Consider the following 12433-nt stretch of genomic DNA (forward strand, 5'->3'; position numbering starts at 1 on the left):
CAACCAGCTGAACACCTGAAGATTATCAGAAGGTTCCCCATAGGTTTAGCCTTCCCTTGGGAAGCAGAGTGGACATCAGTGCTATGTTATTTGCCATTGAAGAAAAGCTCAAGTGTTGATTACAAAGATAAATAAAGCAATGACCATCTTTCCTACAGTTGCTGAACTGAAGTTCACAAAACCTTACACTTCCAGTGACAAAACCAGGGAACTTTAAATGCAAAGAGTGACTTTGGAGACAAACTATCCAGTTTTCTGCTCCTGAAAAGGTCCCCTGGGTGTTGTTTCAAACTTCTCAATTCTATGCCTCAGGATCTTCACAGGTGAATGGTTATTTAATCTTAATCTCTGACATTTTTATAGCCCCTACTGTTTTAAAGGGCTGGCTGTATGGGGGCCTGAAGCTGCAAGTTGCCAATGTACCCTCACTTCCCGTTCAAGTGAGCAAAGAGGGGAGGGGGCCTTAGTGCAGGAGCTCACACATGAATTGCTTCACCACTGAGCTGAAGGGGGGAGCAAAATAAGGAGGTGAAGGCTGGCGAAGGAAGGGGAGATTCTGATCAAGCATACCAGGGCAGCCTCTTATGAAAAATGCAGGGCACTCAAAGGGCTGAACTGCCCGCTAATGTAAATCAGCACAGCTCTAAAATAGGCATTGGTAGTTCAAGGTAAGATGCTGAACAATACATATTATCCTAAACTGTGACAGAAACGTGCATTACTTGTTTAAAAAAAACAAAACAAAAAAGGTCATTGAACTCCAGTTTGTGGTAAATGAGAAAGAAGCATGGTTCTCATTCGTGGGAAATGTGGATATTTGCACTTGTGTCTGAGCATCTCAAGGCACTTTTCATTTGCTGAACAGACACTTACAACTCTCCCGTGAAGTCTCCTCCCATCCCCAATGAGTGAAGAATTGGAGGCATAGAGGTGAGAGGCAAGGTGCCCAGGACTGCGCAGAAAGTCTGTGGCTGAACAGAGAACAGAACCCAGCTCTCCTGATTCCCAGTTCTGCACGTTAGCATAAAACAATGGTGTACTTTAAATGTGCATACATTTGAGCCAGGCTAGCTTTGGATTATCGATAAATAGTGCAAGCAAGGAAGTACACTTTCATTGTCAGGTGCAAGGTTCTCACCCATGGGCTATGTCTGCATGGCAGCTGGGAGGTGCAATTCCCGGTGTGGGCAGACAGATATGCCCTAACTCTGCTCCAGCTAGCGCCTAAAAAGAGCAGTGTGGCTGGGGTGGCATCGGCGGCAGCTCAGGCTAGACACCCAACTACATACCCAGAGGCGCTGCGTGGGATGGTACCCAGGTGGCCAGCCCAAGTCTCTCCCTGTGCCACCACAGCTACATTGCTATTTGTAGGCACTAGCTTGAGTAGAGTGTTTGTCTATCCGGACTGAGAATTATAGCGCCCAGCTGCTGTGGAGATGTACCCTCACTCTCATGGTGGCCTTGAGCAAGTCACTTAGCATCTCTTAAAGTTTGGCCACCTGTAAAATGGGGAGAATGATTCTTAACTCACCAGGGCTTTGTGAGATTGAATTGATTTTGGCTAAGGGCTTTGACAGGGATGCCACCCATCTGGATTTTACCCCGACAGTCTGCTTTTTGGCTTCTGTGTCCGGGTGCCAATTAGCGTTGCCTTGTGCCCGGTTTTTGATAAAAATCTGGTTTAAAAGGGGACCAGTCAGTGTCCAGTCAGATGTACTGACTGGACACCAAAAGTCCACTTACTGTGGGGCGGGGGGGAGGTGCTGGGACATTAACCTGCGCCAGCCTCTGCTCAGCCGGGGCTGCCTCCTACCTGCAGGCAGCCTCCTTCTCAGGCTGCAGCGGCTCCTTGGAGCAGACAGAGCCCAGCTTGGGGAGCGAGAGAGGTGGAGACGATCCAGCAAGTGACGGGGGTGGGTGTGGGGGAGAGGAACAAGCGACAGGGACAAGGCCTTAGGGGCAAGAGGCAGAGCAGGGGCGGGGCCTTAGGAAGAGGTGGAGAAGGGGTGGGGCCTCAAGGTAAGAGGTAGGACAGAGGGCAGGGCCTCAGGGGTCTGGTTACCTGCAATTATAAAGGTGGCCACCCTAGCCTTGATGTTAGGGTGAAGGCTCCAGTCCTGCACAGACTTAAACACATGCCTCATGTTAGGCATTTTAGGCTCAATTCTCATTCACCTCCCTTTAGCAGTGAAGTCAGTGAGATGTCTCGCAGCACCTGTGTCAGTCTTCGCAAGATCCGCCAACCTCAGAGAGCAAATCACCCCTCTATAAAGGCCTAGCATCAGGCCTCTGCACCACTAAAACCGTCAAAATGAGCTCAAGCAGAACTTGAGCATTCTTTGGATTTTGGGCAGGTCCCTCTGCACATAGGTGAATTTCACCTTCACAGCTCATTATTTATATTACAAGGTATAGAGAGACACTGGCATAATACTGGGAACCTTCCCTTTTGCACCTCTTTATATATGATGAATCCATGCCCTGTGTACCTTGTTTCCTTTCCTGGAAGTCTGTCTTGGAGAATGAGCAGGATTGAGATAGTACAGATCAAGCAAGTAAAAGCTAATTAAGGGTTTGATCCAACTTCCACTGCAGTCCTTGAGAAACATGCCCCTTCTTGTGATGGGAGCTGGGTCCGGCCCAAGCTGAGAAGGGGCTGACTCCTATTATTATGACTCTTTAAAACTCTCTGATTTTGTTATCATCATCCCACCCACTTGCCAAGCAGTTCAGAGTCGTCTTCGGCCCTTGTGCATGCCCGCCATAGCTCTTCACTGCACATCTCTGTCCATGTTCCTTTGACCAAGACTGGGTAAGGGTTAGGCACCAGAATTCCTTTTGCCTTCTCTGCCTCTCTTTAGAGGTGGTCTGTGTGAAACACCCACACAAAACTTATTTTGTGTATTGGGGGGGGAAGAAGGGGTGCCTAAGAGCCCCTGTCTTGGACCAGGAGCTCCTAGGGCCAAGTGCTATATAAACCCAGAACAAAAAAGACAATCCCTGCCCCACAGAGTTCACAGTCTAAGAACCCCCTTCAATCCAGGGCACTGCAGAATCCCTCATTTTCCCCAAAGAGTTCTCAGAAGCTAAAATACCCCATAGGGGTTGGAGCCTTCCCCAGGAGTTGGTCTAGTGAGGAGATAAAAAGTTCTTTACAGATGCAGAATGACCATCTTTCAAATGCCAAATTCAAATGCAGGCCTTCACAGATCATTTGGTCTGGCTGGGCCCAGTTTGTATTGGCCTCCGCTTAAAAATCTTTTGACAGGTTTCAGACTAGCAGCCGTGTTAGTCTGTATTCGCAAAAAGAAAAGGAGTACTTGTGGCACCTTAGAGACTAACAAATTTATTAGAGCATAAGCTTTCGTGAGCTACAGCTCACTTCATCGGATGCATTTGGTGGAAAAAACAGAGGAGAGATTTATATACAAACACAGAGACATGAAACAATGGGTTTATCATACACACTGTAAGGAGAGTGATCACTTAAGATAAGCCATCACCAACAGCAGGGGGGGTGGAGGGGGGGAAGGAGGAAAACCTTTCATGGTGACAAGCAAGGTAGGCTAATTCCAGCAGTTAACAAGAATATCAGAGGAACAGTGGGGGATCCAGTTTTTAAAAAGATTTTAAAAATCTTTTGTCTCAGTTTTCCCTTGCCATGCAATAATGAGCTATTAATAGGCCTTAGACTGTCAGCCACACCCCAGGTTAACTCCAATAGCTGGAAATGGGTGTTTGACCTGCCATCTCCCTTTCAAACTAAATGTGGGAAAAGCTCATAGTAGAAAAACGAGATCCCCTGAGAAAAGAACCGCTTTAAACAACTACTCACCCACCTAGTTCCCTCTTCCAGGCCTTCTGTATACGGCTCTGTTTATGCAGCAACTGGGAGGTGTAATTACTGGCTTCGGTAGACGTGCACATACTAAAAATAGAACGAGGGCACAGGTAGTAGCTTAGGCTGGTTGCCCAAGTATAACCCTGCCTGAGGTCCTAGGCACCTATTCAGGCTGCTAGCCTAAGCCTCTGCATATGCGGCTATTTTTAGCGCACTAGCTCAAGAAGAGCCAGCACATGTACATCTACCCAAGCTGGGCATTACCCCTCCCAGCGGTGCTGAAGACATGCCCTAGATCAGAAAGACACAAAAGAGGGCACAACCCCATTCCCCCCCCCTTTACAGATTATCATTAAGATTAAGTTCCTTTCACCCATCTAATGACTCTCCAGGTAAAAGTTACAGGACCCACTGTACTTTTTGCAAGGAGCCAGGATTCGGGAATAAGTGACCGGCTCTCAAGACTCTCTACCATCCAAAGCTGTGTGTGAATGAGCGCTGAGTACATAATGGCTATGTTTTCCTACCTGCTGCAGCCAATAATTAACTCATTTCTTTCGAAAGCTCTTTTGGAGCCACTGAGTATGAAAAATACAATAAGAAACCAAATTATATTCTGTTGATGTACATAATTCCCTGTACATCTGGATAAAAATATGGCCTGTAGCCTTTATTACATTGCTTCTGATTCTCATTAGGCACTTGCAATTCCTTCTTGATAAGGTTTTATTGCTGTTTCAGTGACATACGGAATTATAGTTGGGGCTGTTTACTTCTCAGACTGCTCTAGTTTGGTCATTGACTGGACATCCTGCTGATGTATTGTAATATACTCTGCTCTTTGAGTAGATTCATATCAACACAGTTTCTTGTAAGACCACCCTATTGGTTTGTAGTTTTAAATAAAGCTTAGATTCCCTGAACTGAATTTGGATGGTCTGGCTTTATTTACAGTAACTGAGAATTGAGCACAAAAGAATCTAGAAAAGTGGAGTTTAAATTTGGCCTTCAGCCATATAGTTCCAGCGAGTTCAATAGAGCTATGCTGATTTTAACCAGCTGAAGAGTTGGTCCTCTCTGTCTGGAATAGTGGGTCAGTAGTGAAAGTTAGCTACAGAAAATGAGTCAAATTGTGGGCTGGCTTACATCCCCTGTGACCTTATTGATTTCAGTGCGATGTAAATCAGCACTTTGTGTTTCAACTATTTATTTAAAATACCTTTTGCATATCTATTTATTGATGTATTTTGGGGTCAAATCTCCAGGAGGTCTCACTTATTGCACACAAAAACCTCTCTTTGCCCATGCTATCTTATCCTTTTCCTGCACCATCTCTGCATATAGCATCACCCATTCTGAATGCACAAAAAGCAGATTTTTGAATGTGCACAAGTGTACTTGCCAATTTCGCAGTTGAAATGAAGTAGCTGCAATGGGAATTTGGCTGAGTTGGTATTAGAACGTATGAAATGGTAAGGATTAATACTTCCTTCTCTTAGATCTGGATTTTACAGAATAAAATGAACACTTTTGGACACACAAAAAGCAGTCTTTAAGTTCTTTCATCCTCACCTTGTCAGAGGACATTGTCAAACATTTCTCCAGATGGTACTTCTGCTTGCAACACACAGATGTACCTAGATGCAGGAATCCCCACAGCTACCAGTGGTAAAACAAAGGAATCAAGACATGGCAAGCAATGGACTTCAACTAAATCTATCTAGGTACCAATCACTATCATGGAGAGGAAATCACCCTGATCCAGAACCAAAATCAACAAAGTAGCTAGGGCTAAGAATTTCACAAGTGTTTGTGATGATGGGGATATCCATCTTTTTGGTGCCTGATTTTCAGTGTGTGTTGATTTCCCATCCTCTATAAATGAGGCACCTTTCAGGTTCGTCAACTGAGCCACCCCAAATCAGGACTAATTTTTAAAAATCTTAACCTGGATCTACATAAGGAGGATCTACAACAAGTCAGTCTGTCACTCTGTACTTTGGAATGGCATGGCATAACTATGAAAGACTCTCTTATTATGTATCAGAAGTTTATCTAATGTGTGCTTGCCATCTGTGGTAGGGGAGTGAAGTAATACCAAAATGTTTGATGTACATGGTAACATTTTCAGTTTAAGAAAGGACATTTTGAAATTGTTTTTCATAAGGTTTTAAGTGTCAGACGGTGGGTTTCAGAGTAGCAGCCGTGTTAGTCTGTATTTGCAAAAAGAAAAGGAGTACTTGTGGCACCTTAGAAACTAACAAATTTATTTGAGCATAAGCTTTCGTAAGCTACAGCTCACTTCATCTGATGAAGTGAGCTGAGGCTCACGAAAGCTTATGCTCAAATAAGACAGTTGGTGCTAACTTTGGTCTTCATTCATTTTTAAGTTTTTTAAATCAAGATTGGATGTTCTTCCAAAAGATATGCTGTAGGAATTTTTTTCAGGGAGCTTCTGTTCCCTGTGTTACACAGGAGGTCCGACTAGAATTGATCACATTGGCCCCTTCTGGCCTGGGAAGCTATCAATCAATTGTAAATTCAGAATGTTCAAATGATGATAAATAGGAATGGACACATTCTGTGCTGTCTCCCCCCGGGAAAGAGGGGGTGAGCAAAAGTGGCTTTCTACCAATTTTGTGCCATATGCCTTCTTGGCTGCTGGATGGGGCCAGTGCAACTGCCAGCAAAGATTAGAGAAGTGCCAGGGACTGCTCTGATTTATGGCAACCTCACAAGGGCTGCCCAGGGACAAGGGTGGGGCGTGACTCCCACATTTGGGGAAGCTGGGCCTGAGCGTGGGAAGCTCCTAGAAGTGTGAGGGGCCACTGTCACCTGGACTGTGGCCCTACCGTGGCTCCACCCTAAGGCCCGCCCCCACTAAGGCTCTTCCCTCCGAGGCTCCACCCACCTTTCACCCCCACTCCATCTGCGTGGCCCCTTCCCCTGAGGGGCTCCCCCACCCGCACCTCTCTGCCCCCTCCCCCAAAGAGGGCCCCCCACCGCTTGCATCTCTGCTGCGAAGGGGTGCAAGAGGCAGGCGGAGGGGTCCACAGTGGAAGTGGTGGAGAAGCAGGCGAGGTGGGGGTGGGGGACTGCAGGGGAAAGGGGCGGAGAAGTGGGAGTGGCGGGTGGGGGGCTTTGGGGGAAGAGGCAGAGCGGGGACGGGAAGAGGAGCAGCGTGGGCAGGGCCGGGGGAAGAGCAAGACGTGAGAGTGGGGCCTCTGGGAGGAGTGTAGCGGGGCCACGGGCTGGGCACCCTTTTGGCAGGGTTCCAAAGGCAGCAGGCCAGTGGTGCACCTCCAACGGGAGGTGCAGTGCATCCTGTTTGGGGAGATTTAGCTTCCCCTGGCCTGTTATACCTGCCACCCATGCCTATGGACTATGCTGCAGCTCAGACTCCCCATACCACGCAGTGGCATGCTAATCGCCTTCAGACTCCCGATATACCCGGTGCCGTCCCACCCCAACCCCAGCCTCGGTAGCTGCATAGGGTCATTACATCAGCCCTACACTGTTTCTGTGCTGGTGGAATACTCCTTGGCCCCTTCCAGTTCCCAAGGGTTGCCAGGACTAGAATTTTGACTCGAACACCCGGTCGAAAAGGGACCCTGATGGCTCCGGTCGGCACTGCCGACAAGGCCATTAAAAGTCCAATCAGCAGTGCAGTAGGGGCCCAGGGCTGCCCTAGTTCCATGCGGCTCCTGGAAGTGGCCATTGGGTCCCTGTGGCCCCTAGGCACATGGATGGCCAGGGAGGCTCTGCATACTGCCCCTTCACCAAGCGCCAGCTCTGCAGCTCTCATTGGCTGGGAACCACAACCAATGGGAGTTGCAGGGGCAGCACCTGCAGATGCAAGGGCAGTGTGTGGAGCCTCACCGGCTGCCCATGCATCTAGGGGCCGCAGGGACCTGACGGCCACTTCCTGGGAGCTGCAGTAAGCGCTGCTGGGAACACGCACCCCAAACCCCTGCCCTAGCCCAGAGCCCCCCCCATACCCAAGCTCCCTCCCACCCCGACCCCCAACATCCTCACGCAGCCCAGAGCCCTCATCCCTAGCCTTACCCCAGAGCCCACAACTCCAGCCGGAGCCCTCACCGCTGCACACCTCTCTTGCACTCCAACCCCCTGCCCCAGCCTGATGAAAGTGAGTGATGGTGGGGGAGAGCAAGTGATGGAGGGAGGAGGGATGGAGCAAGCGGGGGCGGGGCCTTGGAAAAGTGGTGGGGCAGGGACAGGGGCAAGGTCTTGTGGAAGGAGCGGGGAAGGGGGCAGGGTGTTCGGTTTTGTGTGATTAGAAAGTTGGCAACCCTATTCCTGAATGACCTCGATACACTACCAGAGCAGCACACCAGGGCCAGAATCGGGCCTGTTAGAAGTGTAAAGCATTTTGAACTGGGTTAATGTGGCCAACAGGCTTTGGTGAATTTTCTTTCAGATTTTTAAACAATTCACTCCAGCTGGTTCAGACCCCTATTATGTTTGCTGTCCATAGATACGCAGGCACAGGAGTTCAGTGGCAGAAATGAATTTTGGCAAATTTTGAACTTTCAAATATGAGTATTTATGCAGGAAACCTGATTGTAAGAGTTTGTCCAATTAGGGAACAGGAAGATATGATGTTGTGACTTACATGTCCAGGTAAAAAAGCTCAAGCATAAAAATTTGAATAGCAAAGCCAAACTGTTTGTGAATGAACTACGGACCAAGAATTATGGGAAGAATTATTACATTTGAGATCATCACAGTCTGTTTGTAACTTGGGAAAGGGGCAAATTTACTCACAACTAGAGTTGTTTTGAACCAGAAAACCAAAATGTTTTGTTTTGACAAAAACGGGACATTTCCACAATTCTAAACTTTTTTTCGAAAACAGTATTTTTAGTTAAGAAATTTGTTAGAACTTACCCTTTCCCATGAAATGTTTTGGTTTCAATGATTCAGCACTTCTTGATGAAAAAATAGTTTTGTCAAAAATTCCTGACCAACTCTTGGAATAACTTATGCATTACAAATTGCCCAGTTCTAAGACTGTTCTCCTTTGGGAGATGTTACAGCTCTTTCAGTTACATTAAGTCCTGGTCTACACTAGGAGTTGTGGTCGAATTTAGCAGCATTAAATCGATTTAACTCTGCACCCATCCACACGACAAAGCCCTTTTTTTTGACTTAAAGGGATCTTAAAATCAATTTCCTTACTCCACCCCAACAAAGGGATTAGCTCTGAAATCGGCCTTGCCAGGTCAAATTTGGGGTACTGTGGATGCAATTAGACGGTATTGGCCTCCGGGAGCTATCCCAGAGTGCTCCATTGTGACCGCTCTGGACAGCACTCTCAATTCAGATGAACTGGCCAGGTAGACAGGAAAAGGCCCGCAAACTTTTAATTTCAATTTCCTGTTTGGCCAACGTGGCAAGCTGCACGTAAGTGCAGAGCTCATCAGCAGAGGTGACTATGATGGAGTCCCAGAATTGCAAAAGAGCTCCAGCATGGACCAAATAGGAGGTACGGGATCTGATTGCTGTATGGGGAGAGAAATCCGTGCTATCAGAACTACGTTCCAGTTTTTGAAATGCCAAAACATTTGTCAAAATATCCCAGACCATGAAGGACAGAGGCCATAACAGGGACCCAAAGCAGTGTCGCATGAAACTTAAGGAGCTGAGGCAAGCCTACCAGAAAACCAGAGAGGCAAACAGCTGCTCCAGGTTAGAGCCCCAAACATGCCGCTTCTATGATGAGCAGCATGCCATTTTAGGGGGTTCAGCCACCACTACCCCAGCCGTGTTGATTGACTCCTTCAATGGAGATGGAGGCAACATGGAAGCAGGTTTTGGGGACGAGAAAGATGATGATGATGAAGTTGTAGATAGCTCACAGCAAGCAAGTGGAGAAACCGGTTTCCTGACAGCCAGGAACTGTTTCTCACCCGGACCTGGAGCCAGTACCCCCCGAACCCACCCAAGGCTGCCCCCAGACCCGCCAGGTGGAGAAGGGACCCCTGGTGAGTGTACCTTTTAAAACACTATACATGGTTTAAAAGCAAGCATGTTTAATGATTAATTTGCCCTGGCATTCGCGGCTCTCGTGGATGTACTCCCAAACCCTTTGCAAAAAGTTTCTGGGGAGGGCAGTCTTATTCCATCCACCATGGTAGGACACTTTACCACTCCAGGCCAGTAGCACATACTCAGGAATCATTGTAGAACAGAGCATTGCAGTGTATGTTTGCTGGCGTTCAAACAACATCCGTTCTTTATCTCTCTGTGTTATCCACAGGAGAGTGATATCATTCATGGTCACCTGGTTGAAATAGGGTGCTTTTCTTAAGGGGACATTCAGAGGTGCCTGTTCCTGCTGGGCTGTTTGACTGTGGCTGAACAGAAATGTTCCCTGCTGTTAGCCACGGGGAAGGGGAAGGGGCTAGCCACGTGGTGGGGGGAGGCAAAATACGACCTTGGAATGAAAGCACATGTGCTATGTATGTAATGTTAACAGCAAGGTTTACCGTGAAAGAGTGTACCCATTGTTCTATAAAATGTGTCTTTTAAAATACCACTGTCCCTTTTTTTTTCTCCACCAGCTGCATGTGTTTCAAGGATCACAGGATCTTCTCCTTCCCAGAGGCTACTGAAGATTAGAAGGCGAAAAAAACGCACTCATGATGAAATGTTCTCTGAGCTCATGCTGTCCTCCCACACTGACAGAGCACAGACGAATGCGTGGAGGCAGACAATGTCCGAGTGCAGAAAAGCACAAAATGACCGGGAGGAGAGGTGGCGGGCTGAAGAGAGGGCTGAAGCTGAAAGGTGGCGGCAGCATGATGAGAGGAGGCAGGATTCAAAGCTGAGGCTGCTGGAGGATCAAACTAATATGCTCCAGCATATCGTTGAGCTGCAGGAAAGGTAGCTGGAGCTCAGACTGCCACTACAGCCCCTGTGTAACCAACTGCCCTCCTCCCCAAGTTCCATAGCCTCCTCACCCAGACGCCCAAGGACGCAGTGGGGGAGCCTCCGGCCACCCAGCCACTCCACCCCAGAGGATTGCCTAAGCAACAGAAGGCTGGCATTCAATAGCTTTTAAAGTTTTAAACTTTTAAAGTGCTGTGTGGCCTTGTCCTTCCCTTCTCCACCACCCCTCTTGGTGCTTCTCTCCTCCACCACCCCTCCCGGGCTACCTTGGCAGTTATCCCCTATTTGTGTGATGAATTAATAAAGAATGCATGAATGTGAAGCAACAATGACTTTATTGCCTCTGCAAGCGGTGATCGAAGGGAGGAGGGGAGGTGGTTAGCTTACAGGGAAGTAGAGTGAACCAAGGGGTGGGGGATTTCATCAAGGAGAAACAAACAGAACTTTCACACCGTAGCCTTGCCAGCCATGAAACTGGTTTTCAAAGCTTCTCTGATGCGCACCGCACCCTCTTGTGCTCTTCTAACCATCCTGGTGTCTGGCTGCGTGTAACCAGCAGCCAGGCGATTTGCCTCAATCTCCCACCCCACCATAAACGTCTCCCCCTTACTCTCACAGATTTTGTGCAGCACACAGCAAGCAGTAATAACAGTGGGAATATTGGTTTTGCTGAGGTCTAACTGAGTCAATAAAGTGCGCCAGCGCGCTTTTAAAAGTCCAAATGCACATTCTACCACCATTCTGCACTTTCTCAGCCTGTAGTTGAACAGCTCCTGACTATTGTCCAGGCTGCCTGTGTATGGCTTCATGAGCCATGGCATTAAGGGGTAGGCTGGGTCCCCAAGGATAACTCTAGGCATTTCAACATCCCCAATGGTTATTTTCTGGTCTGGGAATAAGTCCCTTCCTGCAGCTTTTGAAACAGACCAGAGTTCCTGAAGATGCAAGCGTCATGTACCTTTCCCGGCCATCCCACGTTGATGTTGGTGAAACGTCCCTTGTGATCCACCGGTGCTTGTAGCACTACTGAAAAGTACCCCTTGCGGTTTATGTACTCGCTGGCTTGGTGCTCTGGTGCCAAGATAGGGATATGGGTTCCATCTATGGCCCCACCACAGTTAGGGAATCCCATTGCAGCAAAGCCATCTACTATGACCTGCACATTTCCTAGGGTCACTACCCATGATATCACCAGATCTTTGATTGTGTTGATTACTTGCATCACTGCAGTCCCCACAGTAGATTTGCCCACTCCAAATTGATTCCCGACTGACCGGTAGCTGTCTGGCGTTGCAAGCTTCCACAGGGCTATTGCCACTCACTTCTTTATTGTGAGGACTGCTCTCATCTTGGTATTCATGCGCTTCAGGACAGGGGAAAGCAAGTCACAAAGTTCCATGAAAGTGCCCTTACGCATGCGAAAGTTTCACAGCCACTGGGAATCATCTTAAACCTGCAACACTATGTGGTCCCACCAGTCTGTGCTTGTTTCCCGGGCTCAGAATCAGTGTTCCACCGCATGAACCTGCCCCATTAGCACCATGATGCCCACATTGCCAGGGCCTGTGCTTTGAGAGAAGTCTGTGTCCATGTCCTCATCACTCTCGTCACCGTGCTGACGTCGCCTACTCGCCCAATTTCGCTTTGCCAGGTTCTGGTGCCGCATATACTGCTGGATAA

General features: G+C 48.0%; 1 protein-coding gene across 1 annotated transcript; it reads left to right on the top strand.

Annotated features, from left to right (window-relative positions):
- The first annotated feature begins 9399 nt into the window (after positions 1-9399).
- Positions 9400-11072, top strand: LOC122461143. Its single transcript, XM_043519430.1, has 2 exons — positions 9400-9846; positions 10426-11072. The coding sequence occupies exons 1-2, from the start codon at positions 9447-9449 to the stop codon at positions 10749-10751; spliced, it is 726 nt and encodes a 241-aa protein (XP_043375365.1). The 5' UTR covers positions 9400-9446; the 3' UTR covers positions 10752-11072.
- The last annotated feature ends 1361 nt before the right edge of the window (positions 11073-12433 follow it).

Source organism: Dermochelys coriacea, chromosome 7, assembly GCF_009764565.3.
Source record: "Dermochelys coriacea isolate rDerCor1 chromosome 7, rDerCor1.pri.v4, whole genome shotgun sequence".
NCBI lineage: Eukaryota > Metazoa > Chordata > Testudines > Dermochelyidae > Dermochelys > Dermochelys coriacea.

What these genes read in the sequence shown, in the direction of transcription:
- LOC122461143 (XM_043519430.1), top strand. Translation starts at nt 9,447, where the DNA reads ATGAAGGACAGAGGCCATAACAGGGACCCAAAGCAGTGTCGCATGAAA. An exon ending in AGGTGGAGAAGGGACCCCTG is followed by an intron (nt 9,847 to 10,425) that starts GTGAGTGTACCT and finishes TTTCTCCACCAG; the next exon opens with CTGCATGTGTTTCAAGGATC.